General features: G+C 38.8%; 1 protein-coding gene and 1 long non-coding RNA gene across 6 annotated transcripts; both read right to left on the bottom strand.

The window, feature by feature from the left end:
- Positions 1-682: 682 nt before the first annotated feature.
- Positions 683-4,355, bottom strand: LOC122346513. 2 transcript variants are annotated; one of them, XR_006251138.1, is made up of 4 exons: positions 4,040-4,355; positions 3,643-3,928; positions 1,377-2,703; positions 683-1,257 (listed from the first exon to the last, which is right to left on the bottom strand). It is a non-coding gene; the product is annotated as an uncharacterized LOC122346513 (long non-coding RNA). The 2 variants fall into 2 exon arrangements; XR_006251137.1 differs by having other exon boundaries at positions 683-2,703.
- An 8,550-nt stretch (positions 4,356-12,905) lies between these two features.
- Positions 12,906-25,454, bottom strand: tfap2c (transcription factor AP-2 gamma (activating enhancer binding protein 2 gamma)). 4 transcript variants are annotated; one of them, XM_043242648.1, is made up of 7 exons: positions 24,750-25,454; positions 20,219-20,677; positions 20,083-20,134; positions 17,426-17,648; positions 15,738-15,856; positions 14,577-14,718; positions 12,906-14,373 (listed from the first exon to the last, which is right to left on the bottom strand). In XM_043242648.1, exons 1-7 carry the CDS (start codon positions 24,777-24,779, stop codon positions 14,079-14,081), a joined length of 1,320 nt encoding a protein of 439 aa, XP_043098583.1. In that variant the 5' UTR covers positions 24,780-25,454; the 3' UTR covers positions 12,906-14,078. The 4 variants fall into 4 exon arrangements, with proteins under 4 accessions (XP_043098583.1, XP_043098584.1, XP_043098582.1 ...); XM_043242649.1 differs by having other exon boundaries at positions 20,219-20,674; XM_043242647.1 differs by lacking the exon at positions 24,750-25,454 and adding an exon at positions 21,795-22,466 and having other exon boundaries at positions 20,219-20,674.
- Positions 25,455-25,562: the final 108 nt, after the last annotated feature.

The following is a 25,562-nucleotide window of genomic DNA, read 5'->3' as shown; positions in this document are numbered from 1 at the left end:
GCATTTTGGAAACATCCCGTAACATTTGTATTCTCCGGTTCTGCAAATCCTTTCGGTCGATTAAGAGGAATTAAGGGCTTTGTCTCTCTCATGCCGCCTGTAAAGGGTTACGCATCTGGCCTTATTAAACGTACTGTGCAAATTCAGCAAAACATGTCGCGGCTTGACACGTTCAGACCTGAACTCTCTCACGGGCCGCATACTTCTGCCGCTGTTGAGGACGCCGCACGAAACACTGAGCGTAATAATGTGAGAACTAGAGCATGTTTTCTGGTGAAAACGTGAGAGGTGGCGGGAGGCTGCCAGGGCGTTCACCGTCTGCTTTATCATCCACCGAAAATTTTAAGAAAATCAGGCACTTCTTAGAAAAATGAGATTTGAGGCACAAATCACGCACCTAACAAGCCCCCGGTATTTTAGTATCACTGTGTTACTTTTTTAAAATATTTAATAAAATATTTTTTCTTCATTTTAATTTGAACGTTTTAGCCATATTCGTTTTTTTGGCCTTTTTGTGTAATAATTAATTAAATAATTAATTTCACCTAAATAACATATCATTATTTAATAAATATAAAATTAGAAATCAAAAGAAAATATTTCAGTTATTTTATTTCGTTATTTGTTTTTAATCATGTTAAGTAACGAAAAATGTTATAGTTTTAGTTTTAGTTAACAACCGTGCAAAAAAAAATGCATATTAACGGTTATTTCAATAACGTATTCATCATTTTTCATAATAGTGAAGCTTGGCCGTAATATTTTGGGTTAAACCATTTTTGTATGTATATATTTAAAAATATTGCTTGCTTCTTCCACTTTTTTAAAAAAATGCATAAGCTCATCAGATTGCAATTGCCTTTTCTATAAACTGGCTTTAATTTTTATGATTTTTTTATTATTATTAAAAATATTTAGTAGTAAAGATAATGATGTGTTGTCCACATTTCTGGAACAGCTTCCGTAGGACCCCTTCGTTCACCATAAAACAAGGCAAGCTAAAATTTCCCATATAAGCAATAGCGGAATACGGCGTCTGCAACCGTTCACTGGAAATCATAAACAATAACACGTCTTTCCTCGCAGTGTTTGTCACCACCACCCAGAAATGTGATTTCCCAATAGCTGATCTGCTCCCTGCTCCGAAAACATCTGCCAAAAAACCAGCACACCTTGTCCTTCTGCGCGCTTCCCAGCCCATGATGCCTTGAATGAGTGAGTCATTGCATCTGTACAGTTGGATTTGTTTCTCACACCCTAGACAATGACAAACCACCACAACATGAAAGGAGTCGAGTTCTAATTCATCTGCGATGAAGAGAAAGCGCGCGCACACACACACACACACACACACACACACACACACACACGCATACCTGTGAAAGATGCATTGGGAGGGACTTTTTGCGAAAACCGGATTTTCCGGTCTCCTCCGCCGCGGTAGCTGTTATATTCATAGTAACTGTCTTAAAGATCAAGCCGAGCTGCTGTGACAGTGACACACAAAAGGAGAGGATGATTTGTCTGACAGCTGATGCGCGCTCGCATTGCTCAACGAGGGGAACCAGAAATCCTTTCAACACATTTGCAGACGCGATAATTCGCCGAAAAGCGACAGCTTTGGCATCGTTCGGGCTCGATCCGGCCCTTCTGCTTCCGTGAGAGCCAAAAGAAGAGCGTCTGAGCTGCTTTTTATCATTCCACCAAACGAGGAAAGCGATTTGTAGACTCCCGTCGGCTTTTCGTTAGTTGAAGGAGCAGGCCTCGGATGCTTCAGACGAGTCAGAGCTTCGAAGCGGCGGCCGAAATGTCGCGAGTTAAAGCTCGCAGCGATCGTCGCGAATAGAGAAAGATATTTCGACGGACAGTCCTGAGCGAGCGGCAGCAGAGCAGCGCGATCCACGACGTGAGATTCGCGAACAAATGACTCTCTGAACCGCTTCGTTTAACCGAGTCAGTGAAAAGATTCACGAACCCGTTAGGTGAAAGTCTACACGATTAACCGCGATTAAAGCCATTTATTTAGCTTTGCTGTAATAAAAGACACTTATAACAATCATAATGATACAAAAATATGTAACTACCTGACCCCGTGACCTTTTTTCATTAATTGATTGATTGATTGATTGAGTGATGGTTTCTTTGGCATTAGTGATTCTTACAATACTGTTGTGTTACATTGTCGTATTATTTGGACGATAAACGAAAGAAAAAATATATTATCGGTTATTATTTAGCAAGTAAAGATTGTAAAACTCGTGTGGTGCAAATATGACACCACTGAATCATATCGCTCGGGCCTGATACATTAATAATGCGTGCATTTCGATGAGAGATGAAGACTCGGTTTATATTCTCTCTACAATCTGCTCATCTCTTTCTCACTCATCTCTGTTTGTTTGTCTATCCGCAGAAGTGTTTGTGTCAGCAGACACGCTTGTTCGACGGGACAGGTGCATGCTGGCTGAGGCACAAACGAGAGAGAGATCGAGCCTGCGTCCGAGTCCGCATCACATTCCAGCGGATTTTATAGGGAGTTGAATTTCAAAACATTCAGAATGTCAGTGAACCACAAACACTGGCTTCCTAGATGTTTAGTCTATTCGCTCGGCAATGCATTTGTTTTAAAGGACTAGTTCACCCAAGAATGAAAATTAAGCCATCGTTTACTTGCCCTTACGTCCTTCCTTTATACTTTTCTTCCTAATGTGGAAAAAAGAAGAAATGTGATAGGATGATAATGACTTGGAATACAGTGCACAAATGACTGTTTGTTTTTTTATGTATTTATTTACAATATATTTTATAATAATAATTATTATTATTATTAATGTTATAATGCTGTTTATTATTTACATGTATATATTTATTTATACATCTGTCTATTCATGTATTTAATTATAATATATTTTATTATTATTATTATTATTATTATTATTATTATTATTATTATTATTATTATTATTATTATTATTATTATTATTATGCTATGAAGAAAATTACTTTTTAGAGATTCTTCAAAATATTTAGCTTTTGTTTTATAAAAAACACTCATTTACATATTTCATTTTTATTTATTTTATTTTATATTTATGATTTCCTTCAAATAATTATTTACATGTATATATTTATTTATATATCTGTCTATTCATGTTTTTTTGTTTTATGATAAAAACATGTATTTTATTTATTTCATTTTATTTATTTTATTTCATATTTATTTCATATTTATTCATTATTTCATTTAAACAATTATTTAAATGTATATATTTATTTATATATCTCTCTATTCATGTATTTAATTATGGTATATTTTATTATTATTATTATTATTATTATGCTATATGAAGAAAATTACCTTTTAGAGATTGTTTTATGATAAAAACATTTCATTTTATTTTATATTTATTTATTATTTCATTTAAATATTTATTAAAATGTATATATTTATTTATATATCTATTTCATTATAATATATTATTATTATTATTATTATTATTATTATTATGCTATGAAGAAAATGACCTTTTATAGATTCTTCGAAATATTTAGCTTTTGTTTTATGATAAAAAAATACAACATTTATCTATTCATCCTTTCATTCATTATCATTCCTTCTAGAAAACAAGAATTTAGAGATACCTCAGAATATCTTGATTGGAGTTTCACGCTGCAGAGAAAGTCATGACGTGATGATGACACTTTTCTTTCGGGGCGGGATATTCCTTTAAAAATGAAACAGCGGTCCTGCCCTCATCCGCTCAGACAGGACGGACTAAAGGATCAACTCTCTTTCCCTTCGTTCTCATTGTTATTTAAAGACGGGAACTTTCTGACAAGGTGGCATAGACAGATTTCAACAGCGTTCAGCTCCTTCTGCCAGAAATCTTTCCCCAGGAATGTGGCCTGATGCAACGTCGACCAGCACCTAAACAAAAGACAGAATAAACATATAGTTCACGTTTATAGGCATCATCTTGTCATGCCGAATGCATTTACGTATTTATCTTCCATGCCTGTAAATATACATCGCATTTACTTGTTTCACATTGTGTTTTCACTGTCTATCTTCACCGCCATCGGCCTACAGGGACCCTGCTGAACCTGAACGGAAATGTCGGTCGCATTTCAGGAGAATCCTCCTAGCCTGGTGCCGGACGGCGGCGAGTCACGGTTTTATTACAGGTCGCCTTCGAAATAAAACCTCGAAAGAGATACATTCGAGAGTTTTTGGAACACTGCAGCCCATGAGACACCAACATTCCGTTAAACGCCGCCTGGCGTAACTTCGAATTTTTAAATCGAATATTTTAAACGAACAAACAAACAAACAAACGTGATACTCCAGCTAGTCATCCTGCTTCTTTCCATCCAGTTTTGCGCTAAAAACAAGCCCGGACAGCTAACACACCCCCCAGATAAACACATACAGGAAATGAGTGTGGTTGAGCCATGATTCACCCTAGACTGGAAACACTTAATGTCTGTGAGATTCATTCCAGGTTTTAGACAAAGTGTGGCATGTTTACTGCACCAGATGACATTTTTTAGCGGTTATTTGTTGTTTTGTTTATTGTGAGAGCTTGAAGGAAAGAGCCCCGCATTTAAGTCACTGCTAATTTCGGTGTTCACATGAGCGCATTTAAAGTGCGCCGTCCTCGAAGGAAACTTCGACGCTTCCCGTTAGAAAGAGGAGAAGTGAAGGATTTTTGCTCTGACGTCGATGAATGAGAACTGAAAGATTTGGAGAGAAAACAAAACAGAATGACAGAATATTTCATAAAACATGCATGTAGACACTGATAACATTACATGGACAGGACTAGATTATGCTGTGTTTGAGATAAGATTGCAACTCCAATTTTTGCAAAGCTTTAATTATTTCATTTTAAAAGTATATATTTTATATCAAATATAATAAAAATAATAATAACAATAATAGTAATACGTTTTTTATATATAATGCTAACAGCAAATAACATTGACACAGACATGAAATTTTGCAGTGGTTCAACTTAAAAAAATTATTTATCTATTTACTTATCTATTTATCTGATACACACACACACACACACACACACACACACACACACACACACACACACACACACACATTATTTTATCTTTCTTCTATTAAATTCACCAAATCTATCTACATCTTTTACTGTCTCTTTTTAGTGTTTCTTCTATTTTTTTTATTTATTTTTTTTTTTTACAGTTAAAGTTACAAAAAATGGCGTTGACCTATTCCATCCATATATTGCTTCTCAAAAATGTTTAAAAAATAAAGAAATAACACATTGAATAAAATGTGAAATTTTGAAGTTTGAAAACAGAGAGCATTTTCTAGCTTAAAAAGTAAAAAAATCTCATTTACTGAAAAAAAAAAAAAAAAAAAAGTGAGCAGTGAAATAAAAACGATAAAAGCCACAACGTCGTCGTCTGGAAACCTTTCTGGGTAAACCTACATTTATTCACGTCAAGACATTCAGATCTATCTGTAAGCAATTCCTCGCGTGCTAATTTAGCCTATTCTGCTTTGCATCAAACTAGCTCCGAATCTGGGTGTTATCAGCATGAAGGCGGAAGGCCTTGAGACCTTTTTTTAGCCAAGTTAGACAGCTGGTTGAAGATGGCAGAACGAGTAATGAGTCTTACCTTTCGCTGAACCATAAAGACTGGTCTACGCCTTTAGGCGCTGTGCCTCACTCTCTTTGTCTTTCTTAATCTCTCTCTTTCTCTCTCTCACAGTTTCCAACGCAGCCTTCCACACGGTGCTTACAGCGGGATCTCGTTCCTTGTACCTGGCTTAGTGAGTTAGCTCAGTAATCTCCGGGTCAACTTGACACACATCTAGATTTCTAACTGTTTCACGAAACCTGAACGTCTGGCTCGTACATCTATAACTCAGATCCTTCAGAAAATGTCCTCACCTTTAGGCTATTCAGGATGTAGATTAGAGCTATTAGGTCTGAAGAAATGCAGCACTGCGTCGGTTGATCAGTGCGGTGAATGGGTGCCGTCAGAAGGAGAGGATGAAAACATTACAATAATCCACAATCAAACCACTCCAGTCCATCAGGTAGCGTGTGAAGCCAAAAGAAACATATTAAGGAACGAATCCATCATTAGGACGTTTTTTATTGCTTTTTCTACCAATGAAGTAATCTGGTCTGAATCAGGAGGGAAATCCGTGCACCGTTTACAAACCAGAACAGCTCTAAACCGATGGAGTGCTATTTATCCAAATCTGCTCTGATGAAGAAACAAACTCACCTACATCAGCAGAAACGTTTCGTTTTGAGGTGAACCATTCCTTTAATGGTTAAAGATAATTACCTAAACGAAGGCCTGGTGCACGTGGCACGCTGGAAATAACTTCATCAACCTACACTCACAAAAAAGAAACTAAGGATTGGCAAAAATATTCCCAAAGCAAACTTTTTTTTTAATGCATGCCAATATTTCCTCACCTCATCTCGCACGGATCGGATTATATTAAGTATCCGCCATCGTTCACCTTGGATACGCGCCAGCGAGAGTGATTGTGTTTCAGTTAATAATCTTCAAAGTCTAAATAAAAGCCAAACGGTGCAGATGTGACGGTTTTTTTCACGACGGCAGAGCTCCGCCGGTCAGAGCCAAGTAACTCCCTTAAATATGGGAATTTCCATGTCACTGCACACTCAGCCAGGATTATTAATTAGCGTTTCATTATTCATAACGATCAAAAAGAAGACACTTTTAGCAGTTGCAGTTTCACATCTGTTACTGTTATTGTAAATAAACCGCAAAGTGTTTTTCCAGCGCAACACAAACCAACTTACACCTGTATCTCTCGCCTGGGAGCTTTGCCATATGCTTTCTGCCAAGAAAGAGCGTTCTGGTGAAATGCAAAGCAAAATTTAACCGAACTAGACGCACAGAGATGGATGCATTTTCACATTACTCGTCTCTTGTTATCAGTTTGACTTCGTGCCTTCACGAGGGCCCACAGAATGTCTTTTTAATTCATCATAAGGACTCTTAATAACTTCTAAAATGAGTCTTCTGAGCTTTAAAAGAGCAACCTGAGAAATCAAATCAGTCTGCCATGAATACACGGCACAAAGGCTCATCCGACACAGCCCAGAGTTTACTAGCATGTGCAACTCTGATTGATGATGCTGAAAAATAATGTTGATGGTGGTGCAATTATGGTCTTTAACAACCCGTTCGGTTTGGTTCCTCGAATCCTCTTCAAACTCGTGTGGAAAATGAGATTGGTTTTAGAGATGGTGAGATAATGAGAGGTGTCGTGTTATCTGAGTCACGGCGGGTCAAATAGAGCGTCCCATGCGGGGACGAGCAGGGTGTGTTCGGGAGGGTTTGGGCGGCTCTGGACGTCCTATTTAAAACCTGATTCCACCCACAGGAAGTCGAAACAGAGCTGAGAGGGAGGGGCTTTAAACACGGAACATTGTAACAGCGTTTTTAAACAACATTACAGCAACCAAAGCAGTCGGAGTACAAATCAGACAACAACAGGGATGATCCTGAAGTGTTTGCTGTAAGAGGAAACCAAATTATAAGCCGGAGATGCTTCTTTTTGGATCACTTGTGTAAAAAAGTGAAAATAATTTATATATATATATATATATATATATATATATATATATATATATATATATATATATATAAATGCAATAGGATTTTAAAAATATATATTTGAAAAAAAAAATTCTACAACATTTGCTGGTTTTCTAGAAGGAATATGTAAATAGCTGCTAAATATAGACCAGTTTTGCATAAAGCTTTATCCACACACACACACACACAAAATGGTATTGCTCAACTCGGATTGCGAAAGACTCTATAGACTCTTTAGCTAATATATGCACTAGTGTTAATATATTACACTGAAAAGGACTGAAAATACAATAAAACTGAAATATTGTGGAAAAATTTTAAATAATTGTTTTCTATTGGAATATACATTAAAACAACAATTATTCGAGTGAAGAAATCTGAATTTTCAGCATCATTTCTCCAGTCTTCGGTGTCGCGTGACCCTTCAGAAATCATTCTGAAATGCTGATTTGTTGCTCAAGAAACATTGCTGCACTGTAAAACTTTTTGTTGTAAACTTACAGTACAGTAAAATACTGGCAGCTGGGTTGCCAGCCACTTACTGTCTTTTTACAGGACTACTACTGTAATTACCAAATACAGTATCCTACTGTTTTATGTATATAACATAGGGTTCTTGGATGAATAGAAGGTTCAAAAGCACTTATTTGAAGCACTTTAAATATCTTTACTGCCACTTTTGATCAACTTAACCGGTCCTCGCTAAAACGGATGGACTTATTGCACTTATATTCTACTTCAAAACACTTCTGCTGCTATTGAGGTGGGATACGGGTAAGGTCAGGGACAAATCGTACCAAATTATTCATTTAAATGTAAGCACACAGTAGTAGTTAAGGCCACCTATAATATAAGGCGGCAACAATAAATCTATTTCTTTAACTAACTGGACTCAATGAATCGTTATTCATAAAGCACACTAAATGGGAGTCAAAGTGATGATCAAAATAAAGTTTCAACACGCGTCATCAATGACAGGTGGTTTGCTAACAGTCATTCACATCGTCCTGTCCGTCACATCATAAGCATCCCGGCTTAAATAAGCGTCCCAGCACCATGAGAATCAACCATATGGTGGAGCTAACAATGCTGGATTAGCATCAACCGTCCAATCAATACAGTCTGACTGCTTTTCAACAAGACTTCATGTCAATAGCTCAACTGATAAAACAGAGAAAATGCATGAGTCGGACAAAACATAGTTTGTTGAAAGTATTTAAACAGGCGTTCTGTGCATACACCCTCATGGCATCAAATTAAAGACAATTAGAGATGATTCCATACAACAAGAGAGGGTTTTTGTAGGAAAGAACGAACAAAGTACTCTTAGAAATCCCTTGCATCTGATAATGGCTTCAAGGCTGGCCAGGGAATTCAGCCAGGTTGTTTTGATTAGCGCTGTTTAGTGCATTATAGGAGAATAAACAGGACTAGCCGCGTATTGTTAGGAGGGACAGATGCTTTTAATTAAGCTGGATATGTCTTGTGAGCCGTGGAGTAATTTCTTGCGCAGGAAAGTAGGTAATGGCCGTTTCTGAGAAAGCCAGAGCCATCTCGCCGTCTCCGTCGGTGTGGCGGAGCGGACGCTTCCCGCAGAAACACGGACATCTGCTGTCTGCCGCGGAGGGGTGAGGAGGCCGCGGCTTCGTTAGCCATAGCGCAGGCTAATTGTGCTGCGATGGAGACAGGGAGGGGTGTTTGGGTGACGCAGGCAGACCATCGCATTCCCACAGAACAGTCAAAGAAAGAAGAATCAGTTCACGATAGCTTACACCGTCCATATAACATGGGTCACTGTGACTTTTATTACTTACTACTAATGTAATTAACAATCTGGGAAAAGTAGATTATTTGTTTAAAAAAGAAGTAAAAAAGTATGTACATTTTTTTTTATTATTTTATTACATTATTTTCTTAAATTTAAAATGCTTCATGCATTAACATTATTTAATTTTCTGTTTTCGTTTCGTCTTTAAATAAGCACGCACACCACACAAGTATACCAGAATTTACACAGTAACAGAAACCATTGTGTACTAATAAACTAATAAAATATCTACTGATTACTAATGAAATTAACAATAAAAAATTATTTGTATTTACCCACTGGACTTTAAAGCAATTAATGGATGAATTATATTATTATAATTAATTTTAAAAATGTAAATTATTTGAAAAAATTATGTGTTAAATTATTTTCAACGCTTCATGAATTTCCACACACACCAAGAGTGATGCTAACAATTTACATAATTTACATGTTTTATCAGCTATGAATTACTACAAATTTCTAATAACTGTAAAAACTTTTTTCATACATATACATTTTAAATATGTAAAAACTAAATAATAAAATTCATGATCAATATTTTAACGAACAGTTCTAAATCTTTCATGCGTTTTCTGTTATTCATTATGTTTTTTACCCAAAAACAAAAAACGTTTAAGTCTTGCTTTAGGGTTTGGCCTAGGGTCAGTAACGTTATCCGTAGTTCTCGTTAGTCTTCCTCTGGTCACCAAACAGAGATTCCCTTCCAAAACACGAATGCAAAAGTTTCAAGAAAGTAAAATCTGGCAAGCCTGGGACTGAGAGCGAGCCCCGTCGGTGTCTGCGTTTCTTCCTGGAAGCTCCTGCTTCACCCAAACATGCAGAAGAATTCCTCCTCGTCTGTAATTTAAATTCATTCCCAGCATTTTCTGCAGGAATTCTTTGTTGTCCCTGCCCCCCGTTAAACGCACACAAGCACACATCCCTCCCTCCGACGACTTTTATGTTCCCATTATTTGGCTTCCTCATACCAGCAAGAAACCCCTCGGCTTGGCTCTCGCGAAACCATCTGCACGACGACATCCAAGTCAAGCATGTGCTGCTAATGTTCCGAACGCAAGGGCTTGTTCTGAAACATCTTTCTGAATGAGTACGCGAAAACATCCAGGCGCTGGAATTACAAACCCCACTTGAAGCCAGTGTCTTAAAGAGCGGTTGCAGTGGTTTGGCATTTCTATTTCCATCAGTGTCACTGCTAATGACCGCTAACGCAAGCCAGACTGCGACACGTCTCGAGATGCATGTCTTCGCAGAAATGCAAATACGGAAATGTGTTATAAAGCCATGTAGGTTACTATTAGAAGAGATTCTCTGAAGTATATAAATAGCATCAGGATTCAAGAAACAAAAGCATGACGGCAAACACAGACAACTAATGTAGCGCTGGCAAGTCAACACTTTAGTGTTTGAGTTTTAGTTTGAGAATAGATTTGTTTTCTTTACATAAAAGCTCTGCAGTCATCCGGAAGCGTATTTTTTGCTATTGCCTTTGACCTACGTTAGCACAGGTCATCGAATCAAGGGTTGCAAGAAACCTAGATTTGGCCTTAAAGCTTAATGAGGATATTCGCATACATTAAGAATAATTTATGCAAAACCAGAGCACATTAAATGCTGTTAATGTTAGCTCAGCATAGCAACACAGCTTCTTAGAGAGGTCCAATGCCTTTGGCTATTTGGCTAATTAAATTTCACTCTATTCATGTATTGATTTGATAAATAATATCAGGGTTAAGAGATTATTAAACCTAGGCCATTAAAAGAAGCATCTGTCATCTTACTCACCCTACAGACATTTGAGCTTCTTTCTTCTGCTAAACACAAAAGAAGATATTCTGAAGAATGTTGGTTACCAAACGTTTGACGGGAAGCCATTATTTATTTTTTTACATACTACGGATGTCAGTGAACTCTACAAAATATCTTCTTTTGAGTTCAACAGTTGAAAGAAATCCACACAGGTTTAAAACAACTTGAGACAAACTATTTCCTTTAAGAGCGAGGACTGATTTAATTGCACACACGTTAGTGAAAATTTCTATTAAAACAAAACCCTGAGGTTTTGAAGAATATTTTAACTGGTTTTGTTCATGCACTGAAAGTCACGGGGGGAGCAAACCAACATTGGATACCATTGACTTTTAATGTATGAGAAGAAAAAAATCTTGTGCATTTTTCCACAGAAGAAAGAAATGAAGTTTAGAACAACACGAAGGTAAGTAAAAACATCTCGTTTTCATCTTATCCCAGTCAGCAAGCATTTTTGCGGCAAATTTTGCATTGGACAAACTATAATCTGTAAAGAACTTAATATGAAGACAAATAATGTAATTATTAAACAGAGCAGAGCTGTATCAGAATGTGGGTCTCGAGTTCATCTTTGTATGTTTTTAATTATATCAGTTGCCATTTTCAGATTTGGCTTGCTGCCTGTATAAACAAGCACGATGCATCCTCAGGACAAAGCATCTTAAAGAGATGCAATGTTTTTCCAGCTCTTCCGTGTAGGCATGTCATCACGGGACACTCGAAGTGTGTGTGTTTGCGTGTGTGTTGATCAGGGTGTGTGTCTTTCGGCGTCCGCATTTCACACAGATCAACACCTTTCAGGTACAAGAGGAAGTTCTGCCACCAACACCTACAGCCGACCATCAAAGCAGGTCCATCAAAGTTGCTGTGTCTCAACTTACAACCTTGTGCAGGAAAAGAATCCGAGTAAGTGGAGGCGGTTATACAGCCAACTGTGGGCGCGCGGCAAAGCCGCACATCTGGTCCAACAGGTTCTGAGGGAGAAGCTCACACTTGCTCTACTGTCAGTTCAGTTGCATGAGTCAGTCACTCAACGGAGACAGACACGCACACTTGCTCACACACACCTGCGATTTCATTGCATACGAGAAATTGGGAGCGTTTGCTGTGAGAACGAGACAAGATAGGGGTTAGTTTTGATAAGGAGATGCGATAGTTGCATCTGTATAGCGCGGTATCAGCCATCTGAATCTCGAGGATTAAACAGAGTGAGATGTACAGGCTAACTTTACAAACAAAAAGGGCGATGAATAAACCGGTTCGCAACCAGCCACATGGTGCGTTCATAACAAAGCGGCACTGTAAATAAAACAGAAAAGCATCAGGTCGATATTCTCTCATGGCTTTGTTTATCTCCTCTCAACAGCCCCGTCACTTCATTCGAAACCACACAGTAGAGCATTTAAATATGAAAAGAGCGATGCGGAAATTTCACACACATTGACTGTTGTCCTGTCACGCCAATTTGCGAGATAAGCGTGGCTATGAAAAGAGGGGAACTGTCCGTTTCGAGCAAATGAGTAACGCAAACATTCGAAGAGCAATCCAGGTATAAGACAGATGTTCAGCTCGCTCTTCTTTTCCGAGGAAAAGAAGCCTTCGTTTGACCTGCTTTGTGCAATGACGACCACTACTCTTCTTTCTGTGAGCATTGCTGACATTTATTTTAAAAAGGAATCTTTATACACATGAGTTGGCCGTGTTCGACATGCCTCGCTGGCAGGGCATGTGTGTAGTGAAGTGTACAACTCGGCGTCATAAACGGGGAGTCTTGGAAGACGCAAATCAAGAGTGTTGAGTTTTTATTCCTACAGCTTTAAACCAATATTACACATTTCTATAAAGAATATCGACCCCGTAGCCTAACCACTATATGATAAAAAAAAACAAACCCCTTTATAAAAGCTTAACACATCTTTTTTTTAAAAAGTGGAACCAAACACCATAATTGTACCAATATTTACAAATCCCATTAAATTACAACATAAATTAGAAAATATTTACATTTGGGGAAAGACAAATGGAACATTTAACTTCTAGTCTGACGTAAAAGGCATCAAAAAGATGAACAACAAGGTTGTACGCTCATACGAATCCAAACATGCACACACACCCATCCGTATGATACTTGATTTGATCACGGCAACTTAATTAAAAAGGTCCTTTAATTGTTCTCAGTGGAAATTTAAGCCAAATACATCTTGAGCGTTTCTCGTTTAGAGGAATCCACTGATCAGCACAAAGGGTCGTTTGGAAATCATGTACACCCATGCGCACAAAACAGTCACTCATGCCAACAACACTCCCACAAAGAACAGAAAAACAATAACACTGCGTCCAATGAAGTCAAGCATAGAACAAGTTATAATGTCTCATACATGGTCACATCCTTGGTCCATTGGGAGGTCAGCACCAAGGAGGAGGACACAGAGAAACCAAACTTCCTCCTCCCAGATTGGTAGCGAAAAGAAAACAGTTTAAATCCACGTCAACTCTTGAAATGGTGTCTTTGGGAAACTCAACAACTTCCTCTTTGCAGTTCCCCTCTGATAGATAACTTCCTGATGACTCGTCGCTCGATAAAGAACTGTCTCGACTGAGGCTAAGCTTTGAAATGTGTTTGTGGAGGAGAAAGTGCTGGAAGACCAAGACGCGAACCAGGAGGGCTTCGGGTTTAAGCTTAATCTTGATGTGGGAGAACAAAGCAGAACGGAAACTACGACGAAGAGGAGGAGTCAGGTCTGGAAAAACGTCACTCCGCTACAAAAGCGGCTGTTGCGTTCAAACGGTCCGATCGAGTTCGACCTCAGCCTCACTTTCTGTGCTTGTCCATCTTGTCTACTTTGTTGGAGCCGTCGGAAGAGGCCTGCGAGGAGTCTCCGGTCGAACTCACGTACATTTTGTCCACCTGCTTGAGCGCCTCGTTGAGGTAGTTTTGCAGCGAGGTCATAGCCGCGCAGATGGCCGGAGAGCCGAAGCCGTGGGTGATGAGGCTGAAGTGAGTCAGGCAGCTCTGAATCCCTGGCTCGAGAATGGGAGCCGGCCTAGAGTTTCCCAGAGGAGATCTGTCCTGAGTCAGCAAGTCGGTGAACTCCTTACAGATTTGCCTGAAAGATTAGATGACCAGTTAAAGTATTAAACCATAAAGCAGAGATTTCAGAAGCCTGTTCTGCTCAGGTGGAGACACCCTCGGAAAAGCAGGGGGACTCGTTTCCAGACTGATGACTGCTAAATGGCTCCATCAAAATGGGCTTGGCCCTCCCTAACCTTAATGGGATTGGGATTTATGTGAAATGGGATGGTTACTCACTTGGCTGCCAAGAGCATGGTTTTGCGAGAGTTGATCTCATTGCGCTCCACGTGCGGTCGGCCGAGGTACTCTGCGATGGCCTTGGCGGGAAACTCCGTCTCACAGACGTACCCAAAATCTCTCGCCAGGTGTACGGCCTCACCTGCAGACAGGATCAGATGAGAACCAGGTGACTCAAGCAGCATATGACTGCACCGCAAATATGAGTCAACATCAGTTCCATCGGCTTGGAAATGACTCAAAATGGCATCACGTAAAGAATCGTTTCCTCTCTAAGCTGAGATGGGTTCAGATGAATAGACTCTCTTTTGCGGACGGCAGTGGTCACACTGCATGTCTTTAATGAGCCTTTGTAGCTAAAGGCGTCTAACGGTCCCCTAGACCCAACAGGCTCTTATTGATAGACTAGCACATTATTCACAGTCGACGTCTTTAAGGTCAGTTTCTCCTCTTGGCTAGCGAACATGTGATAACAAGCCCTAATTCAGCTTTGAAGGTCTGTAAATAACTACGCCTTCTAGTCATGTTCTTGCTTCAGACCCATGCTCCCATTAGTGGTGAGAATGGTGACATTAAAAGAGAATTCTAAAAGTATTCTGCATCGCTCCTGGTGCTAGTTAACTCGTGATCTTTGCGCTAATGTCTCCGTGACTCATTGGTTAGCTATACTGATGCGAAAAGGTGAACATGAAATGTCATGAAATTACAGATTGCCAATATTGTACACGAGTAGAGCTACCATAGATAACCTTTGCATGTGATCGCGACATCATTTGGCTTTTGACTAGTTCTCGAGATGTTCCGCTGGAATTTAGACGCAAGACTTTGACAGTACAAATAGTTGCCTGGTAACAAATTCGCTACATTCAAACCTCATAAAAATCAAGCCAAAGCTATTGTTTTAGCATTTAGCACATTCCGTGTTATCGCGGTTCATTTAAACCAATTTAATGCAACAGTCATACACTAAGTGGTTTTCTAAGTTAAATCTTTCAGGCATCTACCATTGACTTGACTGCAAATGGGGGGGTTTTCATTCTAGAATTTCATGATAACCTCGACAGATTTTGTCGCTGTAAAAGCAAAAATTCACTTAGCATTTATGCTAAAACTAGTTTTACAATAACAATAGTGGAAAGATAATTGGCATAAGGTGCTTACCTTCCACCAGAGCAGTTAGTAAGGTGACGTTAGCGGCCTTTCTGCGACCCGCGGGCAAATTCAGTCCAATTTTATCCAGTTTTTCCCTCAAGGATCGGCCGCCGTTCTTTGACTTTGCCCTTTATAATAAAATTAACAATGAGTGTCATTAGTGACCTTTTGCTAAACCTGCCAATACTAGGTAAGCAATGCTTGCCATGAGTCACATCGTCAGACAAGCTATAGTACGTTTCCTAGAAAAAACATTTTCCAAAGATCTTCCAAATTTAGCATGAGCACATTTTCAGGAAATTACACTTTTTACTGAAACCTCTAGTTAATTCCAACAACATGTTCTGATCAATCACCGGTAACCTGGAGAGCATAGCTTAGCGGAGGCTTAATTGTTGCAGGTGAAACACATGGATTTTATTTGTTTTGTTTGTGTTATACGACTTAGAGGCCAATATGGAAAGAGGTTTAGGGCCCAGATTCACATGGATAAACAGGCTCATGAAATAAAATGATGTCACAGCTCAAGTGTTTGAAATGTATCGCAACAAAAACGCATACAAGAGCAGACAAAAACCCCGCTTGCTGTTTGGGCCTCTGTGATATGCATGACTAGAGTTGTGGCCTGGCATCACCCTTCACATGTGGGGTAAGGGATTGTTAGCAGGAGGCATGAGTAAGTGCCCCCTTTTTCCGTCCGACACCTCCCCCTCTCAGCGCTTGTGCTATATGACCTACTTAACGAATAGTGTGTTTGCGTCAGACACATGGGAACAGAAAAATATTCCCAGTAATAAGGGGCAATGAGATTAGACTGTGTTCGATGACATCACCCCCCCTAAACAATGCACATGTTGGCATATGGGTCAAAGGGTCGAACTAATATCAGCATCCTCTCATCAATTCGCACGCAAATGGAGCTCGATGCAACCTCATGAACCTGCATAGCTGATTGCTAAATGAATCTCACATGAACATTAACCAAAAACATTCATTTTAAACCAAAATTAAAAGTAAAAATTTTTGCTGAAACAAAAAGCAAGCTGTTCAACACCATGCAGATTTTTTTTGCATTGTGCCAAAATTTCCAGTGAATACTTTTGATATACTTAGTATTTTTTCCATTCTCATTATTTTCAAACGAGATTGTTATTCGTTATTTTTCTTGCACTGACGATTTTTTCAGCGCTCTGCAGTAAAACGACAAATAAATAAAAATCAAGATAACTTAAAAGTAACATTTAGACTATTGTATATAATTATTTTTACATTACGATAATGAAAATTTGTGGTGAAAATGTGTGTAACTTTTGAACATTATGTCACAGTAGTATTTTTATATGCTATTTAAAATAGGCTTTAGATATTGTTTGAAGTATCACATTTTAATAGTACACTGCATATATATATATATATATATATATATATATATATATTTTTTTTTTTTGCAGTTGCAAATACAATACAGATTATTGGAGTATGTTTTATGCATTTAAAAAAATAAAAAAAAAAAAAAAAAAATATATATATATATATATATATATATATATATATATATATATATATATATATATATATATATATATATATATTATTTAAATTTACTAGCAACATAAATGATTTGTATTTTTTTTTTCAGTGCATTTATATTACCATATTAACATATTTTCGAATGTGGACATGCAATCGCTGCTCACCTGCGTAATACTCCTCCGAGGAGGGAAGCGTTTAGACACTCCGGTGGGGACAAGCGTCTCTGAACTTCTGCCACAGTTACTTTGTACTTGGAAGTGGAGCTGAGAAGAGAGAGTCGACCGGGTACTGAACAGAAGACCTCAGTGGGATTTGACACCATTCCCAGCAGGGGCTCTTTCTGAAAGGGAATCCCAAATGGGCTTCCCTTCGGCAGAGACACCGGACCTGGAGATGAGGAATATATCAGTCAGTCAAACAGCTCCAGAAATACAGGAAAGGTAGCTTCTTAAGTAAAACTTCTGTTCCAAAACAACTGCGCACCAACTTTATCTATTAAAATATATTAAAACAGAGATGAATTGTATTCATTAACGCTAAAGAGCTATGAAAGCATAACACTTGGAGAAACGGTTCAGTTAAGCAAGTTCTGATTGCAGGCTATTTTTTTAACAAGGAATCTGAACTTAATGCAAGGAGAAATCACGAGGCCCAAACTTTACCATTTTGTTTAAAAAAAAGAGTGAAGCATTCGCATTTTCAGAAGCATTCGCAAAGTAGAAGCAGAAGCCGGTATAGATAAATTCGAGCCAAACATGTGACATAAATGTTGATATGATCCAGAATTGGACGGCGCAGTCATCCATGCTATAATCATGTCGACTAAAATATTGGCATAGACATTGATTTAGCAAGTCACTTTGGTGACTCGAAAGAAAATCTAAATTACTGACTGACTAAAATAAATGCCAGAATCTGTCAGTCAGCTCCTGGCCACAACATACAGACACTGCAAACGAACACACCTCATTATACTGCAGAAAATGCTAAAGACCACCAAATAGAAGACTGAAATTGATTTTTTTTTTTCACTAAAACCTGTTGCTTGTGAGCTTTAGTGCATCTTCAACTATACTCTAATATATATATATATATATTATTTATTTATTTTTTTTTTTTTTGTTGTTGAACGCTTTAAATCTTTAAAAAAAAGAGCAAAGCTAAAGTTAATTAGCCAGTGGTTCTCAACTCATGGGTTCTGATACATGCTTATTGTAAAATTATTAAATGCAACTAAATATGTGATCATGCATCACAGCAAAACAAATGCAAATCAACTTTTTAAAGGTTGGAGAACTGCTTTTCCTTTTCATTTTTTATTAATGGAAATGTCCAACTCAATTAAATTTGTAACTTGGCAGAAGCTATATCAAAATGCATGCATTCAACCACAAAAAGCATAAACAAAACTATATATATAAATGTAAAGACGTTCTTGTTTACTTTTGCATGCTACACAGTTTTAGTGTTGAATTAGGTTGATGTAACTTCCTGAAGGGTCCTAAAGCAAAAGCTGTTGAGAATCACCGATACGAAGCATTCATTTCAACAGCTAGTGATCACACAAAACAAACAGACGTTCAAAACTGTCTTTAGGTTTTGCTTATTTAAGACGATTTCGTGTCACAGCACAGAACTGAACAAAATACCCATGCATGTTTAAAAGCGGCCACACCCCAACTACAGTTGATTCTTGTCTCCTCGTGTGTGTGTGTGTGTTTGTGTGTGTGTGTGTGTGTGTGTGTGTGTGTGTGTGTGTAGCAGAGCAGAATTGCGTTCTGACAGTGCCGTTTCAAAAGACTAAAAAGCAGGCCTAGGCCTCCTCTCTCTGAGCAAACACACCATTTTAAGGATTGCCCAACATCTACAACTTTGGCAAGTCTGCCATTTTGAGAAGGAATCCTTTCTTTGGCTTTCCATTCATGCTGAAAGAGTGGCAGAATGCACCGCGGATCAATGCCAGATTAGCTAAATGGACCACATGACCGAAAAGGATTAGCGATATATGCATGAACCAGCACCACCTCAACTCCGCCCACCTGAACCGTTGGCTCGGACGAGCCCGAAATCTGGAGCCTGACTTTGTTTTTTTCCACATAAACCGCAAGATTTTAGTCTTTAACGTGGCTTAAGATGATCGATTCCTTCTAAAGATCTGGACCGATATAAAGTTATTACCACAAGCGGCATAGGTCTCATGTGAAACGATTCAGCCTGAAAGAGTTGTAGAACACCATCTCTTTTTATTCTAAACACGCTTCACAAAATTATAGAAGGTTAACTCAATTTGAAAAGTCCTGAAATGCTAAAGTTGCTTTATATAGCATTTTGTGATTGTTATTAATCATGAGGAACATTTAGTTTAAAAGGTGACTAAAATAAGAATAAAATAAATAAATAAAAAATATTATATATATATATATATATATATATATATATATATATATATATATATATATATATGTATATATATACACACACACATATATATATATATATATATATATATATATATATATATATATATATATATATACATATATATTAAAAATGGACTTTTTAGTAATAAATAACTCAAATCATAGAGTTTTACAAAAAGAAAAAACTCTTTCCATTCACGTTTTTACAATCAACTTTAATGCCGTTTTTGACATTACCATAAAATAATATGTTTTTTTATTGTGGCCATCATTGAACATACCGCAAAAACAAACACATGTTCGATGATATATTGCTATCATTAAACAATTCGCTCCTAATGCATTTTCCCGTTAAAAATGTGCGCCTAAAGAAAAACACAGAAAATAAAATGCGACCAAACCTTTTTTGATGACTGTGTGATCGGGAATCACAATACTGTGATCGCCTTCTTGCTGCAAGAAAGAACCAGGACGTGTGTCAGTATCCGCGCAATCCCAAATATGCAATTACGATATCCTCAAATCGCGTCAACTCACCTGAACGTCGTCCAGTCCGTGGCCTATGTCGTGCAAACCGATGCCGTCTCCTAGGGAATCGATTCCATGAATGTGCGGAGGCAGAAGCTCGGGTCTCCTAAACCTGTCCCGCTGCATCCCGGACGAGCCCCCTTCCAGGCCCAGGATGGGGCTGCCGAGTCCTCCGCGGCCGTGGGAGCCGATGGCCTCTTGACCTTGCCGCCCGGGCCATGACTGCTGCTGATTGGACGCCGCGGACTGGTGTATGGAGTTGATGGTGAACGGGTCGCCCAGGTGGCCGTAATGGTCGTTGGGTTGGGTGTACGGCAGGGGCTGGTAGGGGGGAGGGAAATACGGCGGCTGGAAGTCCGAGCTGGCCGAATGCGAGAGGGACGGCGGCGGGCTGTAGAGGTGCTGGCTCACCGCGGGGATGTGAGGTAAACGGGGGTTTCCGTTGCTGCTGACATCGTGCCTTTCCTGCTGCAACAGAGAGTGCGTCACATTGACAACGTGCATTTGGGTCCCGCCACATCTGGAGAAAACGTGCATGGGCGCAAATGCTCAAAACCCGGGGAAATGCTTTAGATTAGAGTTAAATCATCATTTTTTAAAAAAAAATCACTCTGCAATTCCCACAGATGGCAAGCATTCTCACGCAAATCAAAAAAAGTGAGCTTTGCGTGTTCTTTAGCTTATCGTGCCAAATTAAACGCATCCCTAAAATGCAGTTTAATCGGGCAGAAATAGACCTTTGTGCTCATGTCGGTCGCTTTCGGCCTGTTCGGTTTAGACTTCATCGCATGTGTAAGGTTACCAAACCAAACATTTTTACAAGCCATTTGTTCTCTTTCTAATTCAGCATCAACTGCTTGTCTTTTTCGGCTCTTAGTGGACTGTATAGTGTGCATTCATGACTCCTATTGTCCTAGAAGTTGCTTGGATAGTTACTGTCACCAGAGACGCATGAATGACAATGAGCGACGGGCCATTTCTAGACAGCTTAATTGAGAGCGCACTTCGGAGTTTTCTCTCATATTCATACTGAAAACCGATATTTGAAACGCTATCGAAGAATAGGCTACTGCGCCTAATTTATTATTATTATTTTTTTAAATCACATTTTAAAGATTCACTCCGCGTGAAAATGAGCTCTGCGTAAAACGCGCAATAATTGCGTCTTGAATTAAAACTGCGTTCATGCTTTTATTATTATCGCCACTGGCCCACTAATTATTTTATTAGCGTAATGTGTCATTTGTAACATAATTGTTATTATAGGCTACGGTTTAAAAAATATAGTAAATTCGAGAATTTAATTAAGGAAAAAAAATCACGTCTATAATTTAAACGAACGCAATTCGGTCGTCGCGTGTGGTTTTATTTATTTGCGAAAAGATCAAATGTAAAATATGTCATAAAAAAACTGAAAACAGCTTAAAGGCATATTTTGCACGGTGAGAATGAAAGCTCGCGCGTCCAGTCAACTTCGCGCACTCTTTGGAAACAGATCAACGCCGAATTTCGATATTTTAAAATCACAAACAGATAATTATGCAATAAAACCTGCGCCTCGGACAGACTCCCGCGCTCGCCTTACCTCGCAGTCGTCTTCATACTTGACGTTATCTGCTAATTTCCACAACATTTTTGTCTCTGTCGCGCGGGATCTCAGAAGCGTGCGTCTGCGCTGATGCTCGATCGCGGTCTAGAATATAATCCAGAGAGTCCGGCGCGCGCCGCGCAGGAGTGAAGCATCAACTCAGCGTCGGAGGAGGAGGACGAAGGGAGAGAAACTTCTTCGCGAGAAACGAATCGGAGAGTTCCGGTCCAAACAAACGCGCTGAACAGAAAGCACTCGACTCCCTCTGACGGATACAACTGAGCGGCTCGGGCTCGACTCACTGACTCGCTTCGGACTCTCACTACTATATTCGCGCGAGCCGGCGGTGGGCGGAGACACGCTGCGCGCTGGGTACGTCACAGAGAAGGGCCTGCCGCTGATTGGCTGCTGTCGGCACGGCGGACCAATCGCGAAACTGTCCGTCTGTTCAGAGGGCAAATTAATCCCGGACCGAAAGTTGCGAAGCTTTGCTATTTACTGGGAAAAAAAGGGTCTTTAAACGAAGCGTGGGATATGTACAGTTTTAATTAACTTTAAATGGCACTTAGGCGATTACAGTAACTAGAAGGAACAAGACAGATGGATAGATAGATGGATAGATGGATGTTAATTGGAGTGCAAAAATTGAACAAAGAAAAAGATATGTTATATTTTGGTTTTAATTTTAACGCTGATTATATACAAAGAAAAAAAACAGTAAATCAAGGTGAAAAAGCAACAACAGCAAAATAATAGATTAAATCAAAAATGAATTAATAAATATAATAATAACAGCGAAATAAGTTTTTCACTGATGATACTTCACAGATCGACTGTATGTTTTATATAATTGTGTATTTTCAAGATTTTACTTTTTTCGCTCGAGTTAGAATATAAAACGCATTAAAAATGGAATACAATAACAATAAAATAATAATAATAACAACAACTGCAATAATAATGGTAGGCACGATAAAATGCAAATTATTCTAAAAAGGGGATAATGTCGGCATTAGAGATTTGGGAATCCGTAAACAAAAAGATAGCAAGAGAAGAAAAACAAGGAAAGCAAGGCTTAATCCCGGCTTAGACTGGTCCGTCTCTTAATGCAGGTGAATGAAACGCGTCGTGGGTCAGAGCTGGACTGAGAGAAAGGAAGTCTGAATGAAGTTACTGTCGCGCGGACTCTACTGTAAGCCCGAGGGAGAAACATCTGCTTATGTAACCTGCTCAGATCCCGAGCAAAACACCCACCCGGGCGAGAAGATGATGCAAGGATTCCGATCGTCGCACAAGGCAATAATAATAATAATAATAATAATAATTATTATTATTATTATCATCATCATCATCTAGCCCACCTATAGGCCCAACCGAAAGACACCGTACTCTCGTTTCGCGTCGATTGTGCAAAACGGAATCAGAAACGATAACCCATCAGCGCGAGATATTAATTGTAATCATTCACCGAGTTTTATTTCAACTCGAACTCGTCTTTCTGAAACGAGTGAACGGGATCAGAGAGAGTATAGCGCGACGGGACGCGATAACTCATTGATTTAGTCTTAAGAATAATAATAATAATAATAATAATAAACAGGTTAGTAAAAATCGTAACAGTTAGACGGATTATTTAGTTTCGTTAAAAATAAAGAAGTAAATAAATATAAATAGTCTGAGGAGCAGTCCGTGATCACGCGGACACCACACGGCCTAAAGCACAGAAAAAGACATTTTAAAGATAAAATGCTGTGTTTAATAATTTCTTTAATAAACAGGTTAACAATAGTGTGCTTGTTATGTTTTTTATTATTATTTTTATTATTATATTATCATTGTTACTGAAAACCGGAGTCTATTTTAAGTCTTCGCTTTGAGGATTCTATCTAAATGTTTTTCCCCGTCATATCTTGTGTGTGTGTATATATATATATATATCATCACATTTATATAAAATGAATGCACAATATAAGTAATTTTAAAAACATACGACTCTAAAACTGTAAATTAATGTCATTAATTGAGCGCTGTTGTTACAGCCTAATAGTAACAATGCCGTTTGTAACACTGAGGGAAAAAAAAAAGAGTGTTTTTTAATTTTGTGCATGAATTATTGCATTAAACTGACATCAGAATTATTTCTTAACGAGCATCTTAACCCGGACCGTTTGCAAAGCAACGCAATTAATAAAAATGCACGGGAAATATTATAAAGAAAAGATCAGTTGCATAACACAGAAACAGGCCAACGAGCAAAAAATGTGTTTGCGAACACACACACACACACACACACTAAAAAAATTACTAAACAAAGGTGTAACCAACACAAAAACACTGGAACCATCGTTTGATCAAACATTACATTTTCTTATTTTAGGTGGAAGTTGAATAAATTAAATTAAAGAGAATCTGCTGAATGAGACGCGCAAAACAAAAAAATGCTTTTTTCAACGTATTTATTAATTGATCCTGAAAATGCTGTATGATTTTACAGACACGTGATGCTCACGTATTACAGCAGCTCGTTTTAATTGGTTAAATAGCTGGGTGTTACAATACTCCCAATGATTCTCTCCTATTGCTGTACATTTCAGCGATAAAGCGTTTTTTTATTCAAAAAGGCGTCCGCTAAATTCGTAAAACCTAATAAATCTGCTAATTCTAAAACGTTCAGACAGGTGTTAGGTTTCACACCCGAAAAAAACAAAAGGCACCGCAATTTGCCAATTATTTCCTATCGCTTTATTATTAGCATTATTATTAATAAGCTGCCGTCCTTTTAATGATACGCCTCCTTTAAGCTGCGCGTTCTACAAACGCGTGCAAAAGCCCAGGCGCCGGTTTGCACGAAATACGAATAAACGCAGCAGCAAAAAAATACGTCGATATTACCGAAAACAATTTTTTTCCCCAATTGGCATTAATAGCAAGAAGGCTGCAATGGAAACGTACCCGCCAGTCCAGCCTCTCCAGCAGCGACATCTGCTTCAGCTGTTCGGTCCCGCTGTGAAGCAGCGAATGCCCTCATCAGCCGCGCTCGCGCCGCTCATACACCTGGGCGCGCGGCGCGCATGCGCGGAACACCTGAGCGACGGCCGCGGCATTCCGATCGATGAGGATGATTAGTCACCGCTTCGCGCGCTATTGCACAACGGCGCTTTAATTAAAGAAACGGCAATTAAACATCGAGACAAGTCAAGACGACCTAAAGAATTCACACGCACTGGTGCGTTTTAACCAATTAAAATATTTTAGAGCCGACAAATCTGTGTGAATGTATAACCTATATTTGAAATTGTGTTACCAAATATTGTAATATTTTCGATGACTGTGGGAATAGGCCTGCATTGAGTGAAAATTCTACACGAAAAAAAGCCTGGAGGTTTCATTTCGCCTGCAAGACTTTCTCGTGCATTTTAACGCTTCCGAGCAAAATAATCAGGCTTTAAAAGGGACGGCTTCCTCGGCTGGCATTTCACGTCGCATGCAATTCTGCAAGGGTGGGTAACACGTTTCATTTTTTAGTCTGACATTTCAAGCACGCAGGCTAGCCGCTTCTCGAGCTTTCTCACGCACACGGGAACCAAGACGCATACCTGAAGAAAAAAAAAAAAAAATGAGAGCTCGGATTTTATTCACGCACCTGTCAGATGAACATAAACGATTGCATTTTGGGGAACTGCAAAAAGCCGAGAAGCAGACGGCTGCGCTTCTTTCTGGACGTCTGCTGCCACCCAGTGGCCAAAAGAAACGCTGAGGGACTTC

Source organism: Puntigrus tetrazona, chromosome 6 (genome assembly GCF_018831695.1).
Source record: "Puntigrus tetrazona isolate hp1 chromosome 6, ASM1883169v1, whole genome shotgun sequence".
Classification (NCBI taxonomy): domain Eukaryota; kingdom Metazoa; phylum Chordata; class Actinopteri; order Cypriniformes; family Cyprinidae; genus Puntigrus; species Puntigrus tetrazona.
Note: the sequence above shows the minus strand (reverse complement) of the source record. Positions and strands in the feature narration are given on the sequence as shown.